At 33.9% G+C, this 21,800-nt stretch overlaps 1 protein-coding gene across 12 annotated transcripts in view; it reads right to left on the reverse strand.

Annotated features, from left to right (window-relative positions):
* Positions 1–421: 421 nt before the first annotated feature.
* The window catches only part of INPP4B (inositol polyphosphate-4-phosphatase type II B), a 291,651-nt gene continuing 270,272 nt past the window's right edge, over positions 422–21,800 (reverse strand). For 8 of the 12 annotated variants that reach the window (XM_039338936.1, XM_039338945.1, XM_039338938.1 and 5 more), the window contains 2 exons: positions 19,536–19,690; positions 3,986–5,602 (listed from right to left, as the gene is read on the reverse strand). In XM_039338936.1, the coding sequence (XP_039194870.1) occupies positions 5,428–5,602; positions 19,536–19,690 (330 nt within the window). In that variant the 3' untranslated portion in view covers positions 3,986–5,427. The other 4 variants (XM_039338942.1, XM_039338941.1, XM_039338939.1 and 1 more) reach the window with 3 other exon arrangements.

Here is a 21,800-nt window from a genome sequence, read left to right on the forward strand (position 1 = left end):
CAGCATGTTCCAGTCCCCTTTATTAAACAATGCCATCTTATTGGACTCAGGAGCCATATCTTCTCTGTGATAGTGCTTGCCTTGTGGAATAGCATCCTATCAGAAATCTGAATGGCAATGACCCGGTTAGCTTTTTGTAAGGTTTCTGCGTGCGTTTTGGCCAAAAGGTTTGGCAAGCTCTGGTGTTGTTATGGTTTTATGACTGGGATGTATTATTTACCTTGGGTGCTGTGATTTATTGTTGGTTTTAATCATTGTATGCCACCTAGTGTCACTGTTGTACGGTTGGTTATCTAAATTACTTCAGTAAGGTAAATAAATTATATACATATATATTGCTTTAATTGTCACATTTCTTTTTAAGCACTTACATTATGATGCTTGTTTTATGGCAGTGGAAACAATTCAAACTCAGGCAATAATATGAAAATATGAGTTTTATTTAAATAAAAATACATGCACACGTAATGTACAATGGATATGGCTTACACACATGAATTCTTACAGTTTCTAAAATAATAGGCAAAATGATTTAAAAAAAACCAGATGACATGCATAAAAGCAAAATATTTATAAACTATGGCCCATTTTAATAAAAACCAAGCAGGCTTCCAAAAATATTTCCAGGTTGTTCCACAATTTAAACATTTCCACATACTTAATAAAAATGATGAATGTTTTAACGGCAAAATTAATCATTGCTGCTTCACATTTCTTCACGTGAACAGCACATATGCAATAGTAATAATTTTGAAACTATATACTAAACCATAGTCAAATAAAGTTTCTGACCATGCTTGAAGGTTATTAATGTGCTAATAAATTTTGTTTAAACTTTTGCTCTGAGAAAACATTTCTCTATTTCTCACATACTTCTCTTGCTATCTGATAACACAAACTGCTTTTGAAAATCCACTTTCAAAAACAGTTTTGATGCAGTACATACAAATATAATTGTACCTGTGGAGACTTGGAATTTAGGTGGGATTACAGTTATAAATAATCCTTTTCCTATGACACTGAATCATACATCGCAGCTTATATTTTATTTTTCAATGGTTATAATTAATTCTCTTTTAAAAATTTTACATGGTCAATGATTGCTCCCAAAAAAGACCTAATATGGTTTTTTTTGGGGGGGGGGATTTGGCATCAGAAAATGACTGGCACCTCATATGGCTCCAAAAATAAGAAAGAAAATGCCACAAAGTAAAGAGAGGAAAAAGGATTCTTCTAAACAGTGTAATGCTCTAAAACAATGAGCCTAGACTGGTGTGTTGTACTACCATTTAAAATGTATTAAAAATAGAGATTATTGTCAGGGATGTTTGCAGAAGTGGGTGAAAAGAAAAAGATCAAGACAGCAGCTGCTATCATACAACTGATGCCCTATCTCTCTTGTGCGTACACATACAAAGGGGAAAGTTTTAGATATGGTCACCATATTAACTTTTTATATCTGTTTTGTATTAATCTCTGAGTATTTGGATAAATGCTACATGTGTATGTATATACATTACATATATAAAATATGTATATAAAATATGCCAATTATATGTACTAATTCAGTTAACATTTTTCATGGGACTATAATTTAAACTGCATTATACTGATAGTTTTGTATATCAGCTAATCCCACCTATGATAGAATTTTTTCTCATCTGCCATAAAACCTGGGACTAGAGAATAAATTCTTAAAATATTTTATCTTTCTACAAGTTAAGTTGTCATCTTTCTTTAAATAAGATACTTTCTTAAGTAAGAGACTTGAAACATCACTTATAGTAGCAATTGCTTGAAAATGAGTTGTATATAAAGATCTTAAGAAAAACTGTTGGAGTATTTAGTGCATTGTTTCAGTGCTATAAATCTGAAGTGGGAAAAGCCACATCCCAGTGGTTAGTTCTTCAGGACCTGCCCAGCAGAGGTATTAAACAGTGGCAATCCTGAATAGCCTTTGCTCCCTTCAGCCTACGTGTATAGAAAGATTACAGTACTTGGAAGATGACACTGTTCACATTTTTATGAAAGAAACATATCCCCAAATTGTTTATTTGAGCAAGAAATGCATTTTGTTATTATTATATGTATTGCTATATTACTACAATTCTGATGGGATAGATAATGCCAATTTTTTCATTTATGAGTTCTTCCAAAATCATTACATTATATGCAAATGTTTACTGATACCTCGTATTCAAGTGTCATCTGTATACATGCTTTTGCTGCAGGATCTGTGTTTCAGGAATGTACTGCCTTAATAAAAAAACTGACTATGCCCTCAATTATTTATTCCCATTTAAAGCAAGCAAAGAATAGGAAACTTACTTCACTGTTCTCTCAGTATTATCCAGAATGAGGTGCCTGATGGCATTTTAATACTATACTTTTGGCACTATAAAGAATGAGGAGCCAATTTCTTATATCTCAAAACAATTTTGATTCCTAAAGCATCATGCAAGCTTCCTGCAAAGGTAGGGATTCACAGGCTCCTAAAGCATTTTTAAATATAGCTTAAAAATAGGGTTCTGACATACTATACATAGAGATTTTATCTCTGTGGTTAAAAAAGAGATAAAAAAGAAGGAAATCAGCCTGGAATTTGATACTTCACAACTTTTGATTGAATTTTGGGTTATTATTCCTACAAAAATTAGTAATTTTCATTTTGTACAACAGTTGGACAATCCCAAGAAGTATCATTTAGCTGCTTGTACATAATAGAATTTTTGGCTGGACAAAGTCATTCTAAATGAACTGGATATACTTCAATTTCCTTGCCAAATTTTCTATTGCCAGATGTCACTGTTTCATAATGAACATGAAATCATTCTAAATTTCTTAAAGAGCACCATTTGTATAAATGATTTCATTTGCAGCAGCTATGAGTCTAATGTAAAACTTACACTAACCTTGTATTTTACACAAAAGGCACTTTTTCCAATTCTGTATTAACATTCACAAATTAATTTCTAAATAAATATTACCTTTTAACATGTAAAAATAAAAATTAATCTTGCATGAATGACAATAGACTAATCAAAAAATCAACAAATTAATCCTTCATTCTGATCAGTATTTAATTCTAACAGTTTCAAAATTACTGAAATCCTTTAACTTTTATTCAGATGTAAACATTCTTTTAAGCTACCAATAAAGGCTCTTTACAGTATTTCTCTTTATGCTTTCAGTATTTTCAAACAATAGTTTCTAGTGGTCACCCTTGTTATGTCCTTAATGCTCTTTTACTTAAACACAAGTTCTGCTTCCAGGGGATGACAACATGCCACCAACATAAATGAAAGCTTCCACTTTTGGTAGAACATATGAACTTAAAAGAAGAAGCTGGAAGTAAATATAGATGGAACTGCAAAAATAACCCAGAAAATGTGACAATATCTTCACATATTTAATAAGGTAAAGTAATAAAAGATTGTTTTTCTTTAAATTCTATTATGAATTTTATATATAAAGCGAAGTAGCAACTTGACTTTGCTCTTACTTCCAGCAAGCAATATCAAGAGCTAGATTTTAAGTCCAGACTTATGATTTACCTTTCTATTGGACTGAGGATCAACCTTTAACTCTAGTGAACCTATGATATACATTGCATTTTATGAAAATTTTGTATTTATTAAACAGACAGCTCAATGCCTGGATGTTCCTTTACCATATATACTGAAGTTTCTTTTGACTGATGGTACAGTTTGATAAAACAAGTCCTAGGTATGTTTGCTTAAAGGCATACTTCCAATCTATAAAACACACAAAGCAATGCGTGTTAACTAATGAATGGAGTTGTGTAATCTTACAAACTTTTGAAAGTGTATTTTTGTCTAAGAGATTAGGTGTCAGCTTTTCCATATGTTCCCTCTGGTGGTCGGTAGTATTTGGGGAAAGCCATCAGCTGAATCATGTTGAAAGCATACTTTCTGCATTTGATATTCTTCAGGACATTTTCTATGCGGCATCCTTGTCTAGTACAGAGGGGGGGAAAAGACAACTTCGTGAAACAAATAATAAATAAATATGTTTTATTTTGTACATAGCAGAGTTTATGCAACAATTGAAGTAAAAATAACAAAGATAAATCTACAATATATTTTCCACAAGTGATGATACATCTTACAGAATTAGATCCAAGGCCAGGCCAACAGAGTTATTGCCCTCAAAAGTAGGTTATGGGATTTTGAAATATATTTCTTCTCACTGTGGCTTGATTAGATATTATAGATATATTTTACTCTAGCATTAGAAATATATTTACTTTAAAATTTCTTTTTTCAGATTGGTTTCCCTTTGCTCATTCATACATGTTAAAGTTTACATTTAGCTGTAAGTGTGCAGGTTCCATGAGTAAGGCATTTTTTTATTAAATCTGGCCCTATAAATTTGCAAAGGAAATGTCCACCTTTGTCTCATTTTTAACTTTATGATGAAAGAAAAAAATGGCTTTCTTGGAGCCCAAATCAACTTTCTGTTCTACAAAGAAAGGAATGCTGATTCATACATAGTACAAAATTCACAAGAGCCAACAGAGTGCATCAAAATGCAAAGAAAACTTCGTTTAAAACAATATAGACAAAGTTTGTAAAGGAAAGGCAGCAAAAACAACAATTACAAACAGGTTAATTATGTTACACAATGAAAGTTATTGTATGCCATAAATGGCTTTACAAAAAAAAGTTAATTATGCAACAAATAATTAAAAGAAATACTAAAATTATTTGTTAAAACAGAAGGACTCTACTGGCAAGTAATAATGAAAATAGCACACTGAAAATTAATCTTTTGACTTTGCCCAGAACACTCAACTTAATTCTAAATGTCAGTGTGTAAATACTTTCCTCTATCTTCTTACATCTTTTGATCAATCACCACAGAAAAAATATATAATCATGTTGGTAGTTTTATCATTACATTTTCATACAAGGAACCAATTGTTTTATGTGACTCCTGGCATGAAAACTGCAAAGATAGCATTGTTAAAGGGAATGATTCTATCTAGTAAAGTAGAATTTGGCAATTTTCACACCTGAGTACAAATATTATGCTGGGAAAAATAACTATTCCTGCAAATTTGTCCTGAATTAAAATAAAGTGCTGATAATCCCCTAAATAGGAATTTGATTAGAAGGGGGTGAATCATATTTTATGATTAGATCAAATCTGATCAAGAAACCCTTATGTACATTGGCTGTCTTATAATTAATGAAATGTGAAAAAATTTGCTAGAGCTAGGCGGTAGATTAAATCAGTTGAGCATAATATGCTTTCTTGATTCCTGGGAAGAAAAAGAGAATGTATGCAGTTCAAGACATTGGCTTCTTAAGAACTAATCTGAGGGTCCAAGAATGTACAGTATAGTACAATGTGTAATTTTAAAGTGTTCTTGTTCCTTAAAAAAGCAACAAACAGAAGTGAACTTTACTGATATTTTGCTAATAGTAAAGCAAGACTTAAAATAAGCCAGACAACCAGCAAGTGAGAGCTGACAAGCAGCAAGGCGACAGGATAGAAGTGACGAGAAGTTGGTTTGTTATCAGTTACACAGCCTGTCTCAGGATCATCCGATTCATTCAGTGCTCCCTGGGTTTGTCTGCTGTTAAACAGGGGAAGTTAGGAACAAATAAGAGACCATTTAATAGGAGAGAAAAGCAATACTTTGGTATTCCAACATCAAAATGGCCATGCAGGATTGCAACTCTATGCTACATAATTCTGTTTGGGGACTTGACCATCATTCTTTTTAAAACCACATGTTAGGGCTATTCTTCAAAAGGAAAAAGAAATATCCAAAATCTCCCATTGGTATTATTTACCAAATTAAAATTGCATTTGTAATTCAAAAAGAAATAACTCATACTAAAGGAGTAAAATAAATCTGAAATGTCATGAATTGGAGGTAACAGATAAGGGTATGATTTTCAATATAGGAAAAAAAATCAGGGAAAATTACACATGTAACATTGTTTTCAGCATCACCTGGAATTAAAACGGATGAGTAAGATTTGTTTTTACGCTAGTTTGTCTATGTGAACTCTATACACAGATTTTAACTTATCCTGCAACTGCTGGATGTCCTTGTATCGTTGACTTCCCATTCAAAATCTAGCCTCATCCACTTGTGCTGAGATTCATGACAGTTGCACTGTCCCAGTGTCATGTGATCATCATTTGTAACCTTACTAGATAACTTCTGATAAACAAAGTCAACAGAAGAAGCCAGATTCACTTAATGATTTATTTAACAATTGCAGTGATTTGCTTAATAACTGTGGCAAAAGGTCATAAAATGGTGCAAAACCACTTAACCACTGCCTTGCTTAGCAATCAATATTTGGGCTCGATTGTGGTTGAAAGTCAAGGACAACCTGCAATTCAGGAAAACTCTAATGAGCTTTTGAAAATCGCAAGTTTTGGAAATTATTTTACAGTTCAGACACTCCTCACTGGGGAATCTTCATGAGATTTCAGTTATCACCTGCAGACTGTTAAGTAAGATGTAGTTTTATTGCAAAGGGAGAAAGCAGTAAAAATATGAAAGAATAAAGAAGTAGAAGTAGATTCAATTATTTTATCTTCAAAGAATATACTTTATAGGAAACCATATGCTCCACCTATATTTTGACTAAATTATCATTTTTTATTAATAACATATTTGGATAATATGCTAAAAGTAATAGAACCATGTAGGAACCACTGGAAAACAACAACGTACGTGATAATACATAACATTTCTTAAATTCCCATCCCTACCCAATGATGTCTAGTTTCCAAAAGGAAGAGGCAGTGATTGGCCATTTAAAGAGGAAAAAAAAAACAGCAATTTGTGCTGGTTTCCTTTTCTTGGTCAACGGTCATGGAGATGGATTATCTTGGACTCAGACTGCCATTGGTTATCCCAGATCTATTTATGAAAAGAACATCCATAACTTAGTTCTGGATAAACAAATGGACTTGTGTTGAAACTTTGTTAGGAAAATAAAATTATTCTGTATGAAATATGTTCTGTCAGGTTTTAAGGTGTTCTGAGCCATGATTCCAGGACAGGGAAGTAAGGGTAGCAATGATATCATGGACACTTTGGCGGTAACCAGGGAACATAAGCTACAGATGACAGACTGCCTGTATTTGAAGTTAAGCTTTACAGAGTTGGAGTTTCTGTTGATGTGCTATCCATTTTGCTGCAAGATAGGCTAGTTTTGTGGGCTTCAAGAATTAGTTCTAGCATGTCAGTAGACAATGAGGACCTGAGAAACTTTAATCAAAATATTTGTGTTTGTGTGTTTACACTAGCTTTTAATCTTTTAATCTCTTTAAGAACAAACTGCAATGTATGTTATATAGGTATTTTTTTCAAGACTCAATTTCAAAAACAGAAACTTCATTTGGTACTAATTGCAGTAGCCCTCTTTCTGGCAGTCAAAACAATTACAATCATGTAACATGTAACATTAATTTTACAGGTAATGCACTCAGTGCCAATACATTTCCAAATACAATTTAAAGTAACATTCTAACTCAGGGATCCCCATCTCGCAGTCCACAGACTGCTACCACATGTTCACCCATTGGATACTGGGCTGCACAAGTGCCGGGTGAGCATGTAAAGCTCCATTTGGGCATGTATGGGATTAGGCTGTGTGCATGAAACCATCCCCCCTGCCACCGTTGTTTGCTCCAGGTCTATGGAGCTGGAAAGATTGGGGACCAGTTTCTACCCGACTGAACCAATCTTTTTGGCTTGGCACCTGGGTATCTTAAAGATCATCTTATTCAAGAGGACTGGCTCATCCCATTTATTTGTCATGTAAAAAAATGGTTTAACAACTTCTATATGTATGGTTCATTTAGTGCTCTCTTTGTATGTATTTAGAAGGCCATTAAAATGGAGCTATTCTATCAAGCTCTGGATCTGTAAGGGTTGTCACTATTGCTTATGGACACCAGATTTCAGTTGGTGCTTTCTATTTGTTTTTATGTATTTAGTTTGTTGTGCTTATCTTTGGCAATTTTTTGAATCACTTTGAAATTCAGCATTGCAATATATATATAAAATGTTACATGAATAAACAACTTAACAAATCATTCCCATTTACACCATAATTACTGAATTTAAAATTAGATAATTCAAAATACTTCCAGAATACTTATTATTACTCTTAATTTCCTTTCAGTAAGAATCTTTCCAGTATCATAAAAGGAATGCATTGTAGTTTTCAATACTAGTGGGATTTATGGTGGATCACAGCAATTAATCTTTTCATAATGGCTAGTTTCTGCAAGGCATGCTTGCAAACAAATGATATTAAATTTGCTAGCTGAGCAACTTGCTCAGTAAAGAGTGTAAGAAGAATATGGTATAATCAAGTGATCATGGCAAATATTGATGTGTTAATAGATAACTGAAGTTGTAATTTTTTGTATTGGTAATTTAAGTCATAGAGTTCTTCTGAATAGGCCCTAATGGCAAGATCAATTCTTGATTACTTAAATCAGGATTTCTATTACCAGGACACACTTTACAAGGCTAAAAATCACTTAAGTGAATCTGTCACAAATAGAAGTATGACAATTAATAGTGAAATAATTCTATCTTTATCTAGATATAGCTATATCTTCAAGTCAAGCTTGATTCTTGATGACTGTATAGATAAGTTGAAGCAATCTTACCTTCTGGCAACATTTGGAAGTGTTTGCCACTGCCTTCTTTTTGAGATTTGGTGACAGTGATAGGCATTAAAGTTACCTAACTGGTTTTGTGCCTAAGACAGGACTGTAGATTTTGTGTGTGTGTGTGTGTGTAGTAGATAGATAAATCTACATACACACATAAATATATTTTATATGAATTTTGCATTTTTATTGCTGTAATAAAAGATTCAGAAGCTTCTAATAATTGAAATCAAGGAAGAAAATAAAATAAAAATGTCCTAACTTAAAAATCAAAACCCTAAGAAACTAAAAATAAACTCAAGCACCAAATTAATAATTACAGAAAATTAGATCCTTAACCCCCTTAACTATTGCTACTGAGCACAAATTAACAACAACTCTTCTGTTTCAAACTTAACTACCCCTAAACATATGTTCCAGATTTTTGTATCTTCATAGCAAAGGGTATTCACTCTGGTATCCCTAGGTGCTTTCTCCCTGATGGTGTTAATAGGGAGATGTTACAAGGCTTTCTTCCAAGAACATCTCAATTTCAGAAGCAGAATAAGAAAGTAAGTTAATGTATCTGTTCGGATATTGAAATTGAGATGGTTGTTCATATACTCATGGTTTGGCCAATATATCATTGAAGAAATTGGACAGCAGGACTAATAACCTCTCTAACTGCAAAATATTCATGTTGCACTAATAGAAAAATGTGGTTTTTACTCACTGATGTTTCCAAGAAAATGGCTAAAATTTGACTGTTGTGTCGCAAGCCATTAGACTTAATTGGAACTTACATATTGTAAAATATGTAATTTATCATCTTCAGTTATTGTACTCAACTCACATCCTTTTTAATTTATTTCTTTTTAAATTATATTAATGGTTACTTCATCTTTATGTTATTTTAAGCTGCTGCTTTTTGGTGTAATAAAGCATATCAGTCTAAAACACAAGATTCCAGCACAAAGAATTAGGTATACATTGGGGAACATGCAGCTTTTTCTAATATATTTAGTGTGTATTGCTTTCAACTTTCAAGTTTGTACTGCTTTTCAACAAAGCTACATCAAATAACAAAAACATTGTAAGATTAAGAATTGAGGTATATCATCATCATCATCATCATCATCGTTATCATCATCCCTTTTTGTATCTTTTTAACTCCATCATAATTTCAGGTATTATTACCTTCTAGCTAGAATGAGGAAGAGAAAAAAACAGACTGACTAGGTGCAGTGTTATAGGTCAATAGTAGAAACAGATCCTAAATTGGAAAATTGCTGACTTGCTACTGAAATACATATGACCACAAATCTGATCTTGGTACAGTCAAGTTAACCATTGGCCAGCTTGGAAAAGGCTGGCCTTTCATATAATTTGCAACACTTTACTTTTTCCATCTTAGTAGCTATAAATTGAAATTGACAGAGTTAGATGTCCATGTGAGGAAGAATAATGAAGTGAGACTGTCACTGCCTCCGTTCTGCTTATCTACAAAACAGTAGAGGCCTGAAAAAGTAGATTGCATGGAAATAGGAAACTTCCGCAACTCCTTTTTACAGACAAGAAAAGTTAGTTGGGAAAAATGTCATACAAGTTCAAGAGTATGTTGAAAAATGGAGAAAACTGATATAGGATTGCTATTCAAGTCCATAGATTGAGAACTAAGGAAAGTAAGTGGAAGTGATGGATATACAAAGCAGTAATTAGTACTAACACTGCTGAAGGAAATAGAACTTGAAAGACAGACTCCATAACATAGGCATACAGTTGAAAAACAAAGGCCTGGAACAGACAACACTTTTGTCCATGGGTCCAGAAACTCAAGAGGAAATGCAAGTAAAGTTATTGCAAAAAGTATCAAAAATGATTTTAGTGATCTAAAAGTCTAAGTTTCTAATTTTATCCTCAACCATCTAGCATTATTATGAATTAGTAATAGTAGTAATTATGTATTATTAGTATTTTGCTGGCTTGTAAAAGTAAATTATCGGAATATGAAGCATGTATTTTGAAGTACAAGCTAAGAACTGTTATCTAAGCAAAGAACAAACATACATAGTTTCATTCATCATAACCTATAGAATCAATATTAAATTATATTACAAGTATTTAATATCACAACCTTGAATTAATTTAATCTAAATATAGTCAGAGTAGTTTGCACATCAATAGAACTGTGGCTCTTTTTTGATTCAAAGAAAAATTATTTAGATTCCAACTGTTGAATAGGATAATATTAGATCAATGAGTTTTCTGCTGCATGTTGAACAGCTTTAACAAATGTGTGCTAAAATTATCCCAGAGTTTTAGCAAGATCCAACTTAATACAATAAATCACTCCCTGAAAGATAGAAGAGGATTGTTTAAAGTGTTCATATACATGGAATTCAACTTTTTCTTATTTATACTTTAAGCAGAAAAAATTAGTTAAAAACAATGAGAATATTTCTTATCATGGTTAAATCTGGTGCAAATAATAGAACATGGAACCATAGAATCTCTTTTGCAAGCAAGTATCTCTGATGGCATACTAATCTGGCATTAATTTCAGATTCAAAGAGGACAGGAAATTGTGAAAAGAATTGCTGTTGCATACACAAGGATACTTAAGCAAGAGCTCCGAGGAGTATTTCAAAATTCAATTCCCCAAAAATACACAGCTGAATAGTTCTTGGTATCTTAATAGAAAAATTGAGATATATCAAACTAGACAGTTATAAATGTGGCTTCATATTCTACTATCTTAGCATATCAAGTTGTTTCAGCTTTTTGTTTTGAATAAATAGATAACATAACTAACCAGTTTTGGCAAAGGAAACTGAGAGCCTCTAAATAAATGTTAGCAGAAAATCTAGGCAAATATGAACACTGTTACCTGGCATTTTTAGAAAGGAGTTTCAGGATGCATAAAAGTATACTTATAGTAACAGAGTGAGAATACAAAAACCTCATTGTATCTAGATGATATCTAATATCTTCACAAGCATTCCTTCTACTTTCAAAATGCCCTTTTGCTTTGTTAATCTCCCTTCTGGTCTTTCCATTAATTTGAGGGATTGTTTTGTCCTCACTTCCCCCAAAGTGATATTTTTACTTATTTGCTTTCGCTTGTAAAAAATGTGCTTTTTCAGGAGGTAACTGGACTTTATTGTTTTTTCTTTGAAGACGTTTCGCTTCTCATCCAAGAAGCTTCTTTAGCTCTGACAGGATGGTGGGGAATCCTTCCATTCCCCTTCCATATAAATCCTTCCATTCCCCACCATCCAGTCAGAGCTGAAGAATATGGACTTTGGGGAAAATTTTATAAATATGTTCAAATCAGTTTATTTTAAACAGGCAGCAAAAGTAATAATTAATGGAGAAATAACCGATAGTTTCCAAATTCAAAAGGTACAAGGCAAGGTTGTCTGTTATCGCCATTATTGTTTACACTATCCCTGGAGGTACTAATCAGAGTGATTCGGAAAGATGGACAGATCAAAGGATTAGAGATTAAGAAAGAAATCTTTAAAATGCAAGCCTTTGCAGACGATCTTGTCTTTATAATCAAAGAGACACTACAATCGGGGACAAGATTGATGGAAGTATTGAGTAAATATGGGGAAATAGCAGGCCTAAAGATAAATAAAGAAAAAACCAAAATGCTCGTTAAGAATATGACTAAAATAAAGAAAAATGAATTAGTTGACAGAATAGGCATTCAGATTACGAATAAAATAAGATATTTAGGGATACAACTAATTGCTAGTTGTATTGCACTTAAAAGAGACAATTATGATAGGTTAATGGAACAGATTAAAATTGATTTAGATACTTGGACCAACTTGCAACTCTCTTTTATGGGTAGAATTGCTGTAATCAAAATGAATGTCCTACCTAAAATTTTATTTTTGTTCCAATGTATACCCATAAAATTAGATAAGAAATTCTTTCAAAACTTTAACAAAACCATACACAAATTTATTTGTCAAGGAAAAAAAGCAAGGATTAAATTAAAATTGTTGCAGGATGTGAAAGAAAGGGGTGGATTTGGCCTCCCAAACCTGGAAAAATATTATTAGGCCATAGTATTATTATGGGTGTGGGATTGGATATTATTGAAGAATAGGAGACTATTATGTCTGGAAGGTCACGATTTGCAGGTAGGATGGCATGTTATGGGATCAGAAATATAAAACACACAAATATTTTTGAAGGCATTACATCAGACGAGCTCTAATTGACGTATGGGTTAAAACTTGGCAACCAAATTATATACACGTCCCCTGCTGGATTTCAACGCTAAAAATGCATATACAGCCAAAGCTTATACAATTAGGAAAAATTATAACATATAAAAATGTACTAGATGAGAAAGGGGAATTGAAATCCAGGAAAATTCTTCAAGACGAAGGGGTAGAATTAGAATGGTGGGCATATCTTCAATTACAGGCAAGATACTGAAAAGATAAAATAGAGCCAACAGGGCTGGATAAAATACTATTAGGAACCGAGGACAAAATGATTAAAAAATTATATCATTTTTTGCTAGATCAGGCAATCTATGAGGAACAGGTAAAAGAAACCATGTTAACGTGGAGTAGGGATCTTGCTCTCAACTTTGATCTGCATATCTGGCAAGAATTATGGGTAAGAAATAGGAAGCTTACTTTGGCCACCTCCTACAAAGAAAATCTCTATAAAATGTTCTATAGATGGCACCTCCCACCCACAATGTAAGCTAAAATGGGTCCAAATTTTTCTTCCACATGTTGGAAATGTAAATTGGCAAAAGGGACCTATTACCATATGTGGTGGGAGTGCCCAAAAGTCCATGATTTCTGGAACAAGATAAAAAAATGGTTGGAAGAAATATTAATGATAGAGATAGAGTTAAAACAGAACTCTTCTTATTAGGCACAACCACACAGAAATACAATAAAGGGATATTTTATTTGATGCTACATATCTTCACGGCTGCTAGACTGGCGTAGCACAAAAGTGGAGGAATAAAGAAATTCCGACAGGAGAAGAGATTCTATGCAAAGTTCTATCGTGTGCAGATATGGATAGGCTCACAATGGAATGAAGGACAAGATAGAGTCAGATTATTTTGAAATCTGGGACAAATTTTATTATTGGTGTGAATCAAGGAGGACTGTTCGGGTTATAAGCTAGTGTTAAGATAGAAACATATATAATTGTATGCTAGTATATAGAGACACAAATTAGATATTGTATTGATAGAAAAATATATATGTACATATATATAGAGATCAAGAATTATATGTATGAAGAGGAACAAATTGTTAGAAATATTTATACTGGAATGTTGCGTTATGTCCATCTTTGTTTTAACTGTATTATAAATAAAAAACTTTTTATAAATAAATAAATAAAAAGACATAAAACAAGCTAAGAAGATGTTATTCTTCTACTAACATCACTATCACATTCTTGTAACACTTGAATACAAACTCTAATAAAAAAATTCTTGTCCAAGCATTTTTTTTTAAAAAAAGCACCTTTGGGATAACCATGACTCGGATGATTGAGAACCTCCATAGACACTTGTAAAAAATGCTGTGACTAAAGAGCCATTGGGAATGGGGGTCTTGGTTTATATTTTAACTTTAATAAAACTTCCTTTGCTCTTCAAATATGGTATAACATTTGATTATCAGGACAATTACACTTGGCAAGTCCAAAGATGCTGGCCTTCTCTTCCATGGTGCCTGAATTTCTACTCCCAGACATGAGGTTAGCTTCATCTTTTATAACATTTCACAAGTCCTTCAAGATCTGGCTATGCCTTTAAGCCTGGGGGGGGCAGGGATTGGGGAGATCTTGCAATAGCTCCCTTACTATGGCTAACTTCATCCTCTCTGTTTGTGTGCTTTTTAAATAATTTTTTTTAGTTTTTAATGATGATTGTTTTTTATATATTTATTGGATTTTCTTTTAATTAACTAACTGTTGTATGCCAGGCAGATACTCCTGTGAGATGGGTGGTCAGATAAACATGATGAATAAATAAATTTTATAAGCTAGTCAGAGCCTACCAAAATTGAGCAGCATAGAAATTTCAGTAAACAAATAAATCATTGCAGTCTTCCAGCAGAATGTGGGACAGATTATCTATCATATCTGTTTCTTATTCTAATCCGTGGGTCGGCAAGCCACGGCTCTGGAGCCGCATGTGGCTCTTTGAGGCTTCTCCTGAGGCTCCCAGCCTCCTCTGCCATTTGCAGAGAGAGAGACACGAGAGAGGCGCTTGTGCTTCCTCTCTCTCTCTCTCTCTCTCTCTCTCTCTCCCTCTCTTTCTCTCTGTGTGTAAAAAAGAGTGGCCTCACGCAGTTGTCCAACGAGCTGACAAGCTTATTGGGCAGGGCTCCTCCCTTTGCTATGTCTCTGCAGGAAGCAGGAAGGGCAAGAGAAAGTCAGCCCAATAATGTGTGTCAGCTTCTTGGAGAACAGCCTGATGCTATCTTGCCAGGTGAGCAGAAGATCGGGGGGGGGGGAGAGAGAGAGAGAAAAAGGGAAGAGGGAGAGAGAGAAAGGAAAGAGAGAGAGAGGGAGAAAGACAAAGAGAGAGAGGGAGGGAGAGAGGAAAAAGAGAGAGGGAGAGAGGAAAGAGTGAGAGAGAGAGAAAGAGAGAGGAAAGAGAAAGAGAGAAAGAGAGAGGAGAGAAAGAGCGGGAAAGTAAAGAGAAAGAGAGAGGAAAGAGATAGAGGGAGAAGAGAGAGAGAGAGAGAGAGAACTCATACACAGCCGCTTCTATTTCTTTTTAATTAAATTCTTCAATCAAGCTCCCCACTCCTTGTGTGTGTGCGCGCATGCATGCACAAGTTTTGCGGCTCCCAGTGTTTTCTTTTCTCTGGGAAATGGGTCCAAGTGGCTCTTTGAGTGTTTAAGGTTGCAGACCCCTGTTCTAATCCCCAAAGAGATAATGGAATATACTGTACTTCCCTCCTTAGAATCTCCTTTAGCTTAAAAGATCATTAGTGTTACTTTTCTTTAACTGATTTCTGAATTGCAACTTCACCAGGGTTGGTTCAATATAGATTTCTTTAGGACAGTAAGAACAAGTTAATTTCAAAGAAATTTCTTAAATCAAAGAAATAAAATTCAAAAATGCTGAAATCTTTTTCATCTTGGAGGACAGTTTACAATCTCTATAACGTAGTCCTTTAGGATTCATGTATGGCAAGGAGATAGTAACAATAGAATATTTAGAATCGACAGTTAACAGGAAAGAAAATAATACCATGCTTTCAATTATTTTCTTAATAACATTTGGTGCATTTATGATATTAAATATATTTGGAGATTGACTTTCTGCAAACTTTTGCATATGGATTCTAGTAATATTGATGAGACAAAGTATAACTTTAGAGCAGTAATTTCCAAATTTGTGACCATGAGGAACAGTTTTTAACTTCCCTCAAATTTGTAGAATTCCAAACTAGTTGATCTAATCTGTTGACCGTGAAATAAGCATAGTTATTAAAAGCTACTATTGAATAAAGCACAAATAAATTCATGTCTTAAAATACAGCAGATTTGCATCAATATGAGAAATAGTATTTTACATGTAAGTATCATACAGCAACCACATGCTTATTTATTATATTGATTTTTAATGAAATAGATGTTAATTTTTAGCTTTCAGAGAATGAAAATGTGCCTGAGGTGTTGAATCCATATGCAGCTTGTTTTGGTATTTAGATTTCCATTGTAGGAGATGAGCTCAAGGAAGGGGTCAAACACATCATCAATCATGAGTCCTTGCACGCTCACAAGAGAACCAATTCCTTTCTTAACTCCCGCTAATTTCTCTTGACTGTTAATAGTTCAGATTCTTGTAGGGAGCTTAAGCTTTCAATAAATCTTTCTACTCATTTGAACTGCCTGAATCTCCTGATTTCCCCAGTGCTTGACATTGATATAAGTGCAGAAAATCTACTTTTGGATATTCAGAATTAACATGTATCTAGTAAACAACTAGGTGCTTTTTCATTAAGATTAGTTTTGGATGATGCCATACTGCAGATTTTGCCTATGCCTAATTCCCAAACTTGTATTGCATTTATAGCAGGCTTAAATGGAATGCAAAATTCACTAACTCTAATTTCTCATTATTTTTCTAATAATGTAATACAGTATTTCTTTTCCAAAGAGTAAGCCAGAAGCCAATCTAAATTGTTTGAAACTTCCACGTTTAATTATAATTCACTGGAAGAAACTGCATGTATGGACAAAGGTTTAGTTACAGTATCATAATTTCTTCTGCCAATGCCATTCATGTCTGACTTACTGACAATTAAATATTTTGTTGAACCATTTAATTCCTCTTAATTCTAGATCCAATATCAGTGATTCTAGAAGCTATTTCTAAGAAACTGGGAAACTGCTATATTTTCTTTTCCTTTTATTGTGAGCTTTCGAGTCAGTGTTGACTCCTGGTGACTTCCTAGACTGGTCCCTGCAGTTCAACAGAATTGGAAAAAATCTTGAAAATGTTAATATAGCTCTATATTGTATTGCACAATGTTCATTTCTATTACCACCGCAAACTCCAAAATTATCAAAGATCAAGACATTATTCATGGGATTAAAAAGCTACTATTCAAATACCAAGACAGGTCTACCATGAAGAATGTTAATTTATCATTCAATCATACTAAGTGCTATGTTACTATTGTTGAGCTTTGTGTGATATTGATGTAAGCTAGCATTTGGCAACAAGAGAGGGTTCATTCTGCAATGCTGTTTTCAAATGCTGAGACCTGCGTATGACAATAATTACAACTGAGCAGACCTTTGTTAGCCTAGTAGTCAATATAATCAACACTACTTGACACATTTCAAATTGCAAAAGTAAGAAGTGGTGCATTGCTTTGGCTTTAATTCCATAAAAGTGCTTTCAAGTGTTTCAGGGAATGAGAAGTTTTTCCTACTGCACAGTCCAAAGGACTTTTTTAAAAAACTCAAAACAAGTTCCTCCATTTCTTGAATATATAACTTTTTAAAGGAATGTTTTATCAAACAATCATATAAATGAAGAAACATACATTTTGCCAGTAGCAGGTATTTTAGATCATACTTACAGAAGATTTTAAATGCCATAGATTAAGTGAAAGCTGGTTAAAAATGCAGAAGTCCTTCAAAAATATAGACAAAACTTTCTTGTTAGCTCCACCTTTTAATGTCTCTAAAAATTTGCAGTAAATCCAGAAGAATTATAACTTTACTTAGTTGCATGAACTCTGGGCAGATATGCTGATATCATTTTTACAAAAGTGAAAACACTTTTATGGCAGTTTTCACCAATACTAAAAAAATATTCCTCATATCTATATTCTGTGGAAGAGTAAACAAATGTGAGCACTTTTTCTATGGAAAGTAAAGACAACTGGCTTAATTTGATCTTACTGACAAATCATTATTCAGAGCTTCATTTATTTGTAACCTTGGATGGTTTAATTGGTTATTTAAAGTAGTCTATTTTAGTATTAGTAGTATTAGTAGTACTTTACTAGTACTTTAGTGTTTTAATAGTAAGGATGCTAAAAATTAATGCAAACTAATACAAATTAATATGAGATTACAATAGACGGCAGATTATTTTTATAAAAAAATATTATAGATCTTTGATTGCTTTTATCATTATTTGTTAATGGTGGTACTTATATTTATCATTCTGGTGTTATATGTATGCCATCAGGAATAATTCCTAAAAAACATGTAGTAGCTGTGCTGTCTTATGGATTACAAGCTGATTCTGAAAAGCATAATAGCTGTAAATGAATAGAACTTATAATTAAATAGATAAAATACACCAATAATCAATATAAGCACATTCAACAAGAAAGCTAGTACATGCATTGCCAATCATGAATGAAAAGCTAAACCGGGACAGGATATATGGACAATAATGGAATATATGAAATAGCATAAACAGTATCATGCAACATTAGCAATTTACAAAAGAGCTAAGGAATTGAATTGTTCTATGGTCCCACTGATTTATTGTTATTGTCATTAGCAGCTTTTCCAAAAATGTAATTCATCCACTTAGTAGAATGGCATTCTTTGAATACCTAATTTCTTTTAGTTAAGTTATCTGCATGTAGTTCAAATAATTTATAAACAGGAACTGTTACATTTTCTTTGCATAACAAGGAATATTAATAAATGGCTAGACTTTTTAATTTTCTACTGGATTTCAAAGCATGATCAGTTAATTCTCACCAAATAGTTATTCACTAAAGAAGATATCTAGAATTCAGTATACAAAAGTTAGTTATCAAGTGCAAACAATGTTTATTTCTTAATCTAAAAAATGTGTTTTTCAGCACTTGTCCAAATTACCAAGTGTACTTAATGCAAGTTCCTTTGAAAATAATAAATCTGACCTTTACAAGCTATTATTTTGTTTCATTTAAATTTATTGCCAATAAGCAAATCAAACTATTTCTCCTAATTAAATATCTTGATTAATTTAATCAGATTCATTGTATAATTACAACTAAGTGCAAAGTAATTTAATTTTAAAAAAACAAGTGCCAGCTTAATTAAGTTTGGTTGCTGTATTTTATTTGTCTTTAATTGAAGAAACTCATCAAAGTACCAAGGGAAATAAAGTATGGTTAAAACATAACATATATTTAGCAGTATTCGGAACTATCTTTGTGAGAATTCAATATATTTCAGAAAAAGCTATCTATGAAAGACTGAAATATGGTCCTGGCTTGGGAAAGTAATTAAAATGTCACTTTTTTCAAACTGTACCCTGAGTTAGTCAGAGAAACGTAGATTAAAACACATCTACAAACTTGAAAATATGTAAATAGATAACAAACAGTGAAGGATTAAGAACATACCTCCTCATACAGTCCAATGCTCGAATAAAGAAATCTTTGTGCAATTGATGCTCATCTCTTAAAATTGAACATTGTTCCAGTGTCACTGACATTGATGTCCTATCTTTGGCACTTTTACAGCAGGTGAACCGTACACCATTTAACTTGCGGCAAATCTATAGTGCAAAAAGAAGATATAGTGTCTTTTCTTTCATATTGTAATTTGATACTTCTATACCCTTTTAGAGTCTATTGTTCTGTGCTGTTTTTTGTGCATAATAAAGTTTTTGTTGGATTGTCTATAATGCACAAAGAAAACCAAATAACTACCATATATGCATTTTAACTATAGGCATATTGCATTATCTAGCACAAGAGTCCTCAACCCCGTCTGTGGCCTAATGCTGGGTCACAGCCCGTTTAGAAACAAGGCGCAGAAGTGTTGAATGAGCATGTGTGCATATGAAGCTGCATTTGTGAAAGCATGCACACAAAACCATCCCCCCTGCCACCCCCACTGAGCAGGAAAGGTTGGGAAACGCTGATCTAATATGAAACGATTTAGAGAAACCAATACATCACACCTTTCAAAAATATTTTCAGCTTTGTTCTTTTGATAACACAAAATACCCCATTTCTAAGTATAGTTTATTCATTAAATAATGCTTTTACCATAATTGCCTAGTCAAGCAAGTGTATAAAATTTGATAAGTATATAAATAAAATAAATAAAAATCAAGTTCCAACAATATATAGAATGTATATCAATCGTTTGGCTGAATGCATCAAAATGTGCAAGAGACACCAGTGGTAAAAAGAAATGTTTTGACTTTGAGTTGATAAGTCAATTCAAGATGTAGCCTCACAGGCAGCATTTGGATTTCTATAGAAGAGGTTTAATTAAATGCCAACAAGTCAAGACACGGGAATCAAGGTGGCCTGATATGTAGACATTAAATAATAAAATTTAACTTAACAGTGCTTAATAATTTAACTTATGCTTTTGTGTGGGGAGTAGGTGATGCCTATTTTTAATATGCTATTATTTATTTTTATTGGGATGGGCCTCACATAAGCTAGAAGTGATAATTTTTGAATAATTAAAGAAGGGATTCTCTGATTTCCTTCGAAGTTTTGGTTCTGGACTTCATGGGAATAAATGGCAAATTGAAGACAGTTAACAAAAATGAAACCAATGACTATGGCAGAATGGGTCTGCTGGCATGGTGGCAGGCAAGAGCGCCGGGTGAGCCGCACTTTGCAGGACAAAGTGGGAGGACCTATGTCGGCAGGCCTGTCGGCATCAGGAAGGCTCTAAAGGAGGTAGCTGCAGGGGGGGGGGGGAGAAGCAGGAAACTTTGTAGCAGGTGCTGCCAGGCATGCAAAGGCAGTGCTGCCCCTCCACTTTCCAACCCCGAAATTCCGAAGTAAAGTTGGGCATACTTTGAGCACTGCTGACAAGCTGCATATCTGCTGTACTCTCAGCTGCCGCCCCCTTCCTTGGCAGGACGAGACTGGAGCGCCGCTTTGCAGGAGGAAGAGGACAGAGGTACTTGCAAGTCCAGCCCCAGCTATGGCGAGGAGCAGTGACTGCGTCTGTGCCGTCGGGCCGTGAAGAAAGAACCAGAGGGGCATGGTGGCTGGGCTGCCTTCTGGCCCACTGGATTCAGATTTTTCCTTTGTTTGGGGACATATGGCTTAACTCTCGCCGAAATGCAAATCTCTCTCTAAGCAGGGATTGGGAAGGCCACTACCTTTGTGGCCATGCAGTTCTGAAATCGATGGGCTGCTGCTGGGGTGGAAAATCAAAATAGAGCAAAACAAGCTTAGTCCACCATGGTTTATTGATTGCAGTTTTCCTCGGGTTTTCCTAGCCCTTCCTGGGCTATTAAAATCACACTGGCAAGGTCTGTACTGAATACCTGGCTGCAAACTACTCAACCAGATTTTAGACTAGGCCCTTGAGCAATTCCAGGCCACATTCTGGAGGTAAGAGGATGTAGTAACAGGAGAAAGCTGCAAAATTGATTTGTTATTTATTCTTGCCGTTAGCAGCAATAACTATGTTGTTTGATGACTACTAGCAACCTGCAGGCTGTGAATTTTCCTTTCCCCCTTGGGGAAATAATTCAGGAGTGCTAGATTTATTTTTCCTGCTAATTACAGTATACCTTGTGGGTTTTTAAGGAGCTTATGAGAAAAAGATGTGTCTGAAAATTAAAGGATGTATGGATTGGGTTGTGAGACAGGGAAGAGAAGTACATGGACTTATGCATTTCCAGTTGT

Source organism: Crotalus tigris, unplaced genomic scaffold (genome assembly GCF_016545835.1).
Source record: "Crotalus tigris isolate CLP2741 ecotype Arizona unplaced genomic scaffold, ASM1654583v1 scf7180000017725.2566008, whole genome shotgun sequence".
Taxonomy (NCBI): Eukaryota; Metazoa; Chordata; class Lepidosauria; order Squamata; family Viperidae; genus Crotalus; species Crotalus tigris.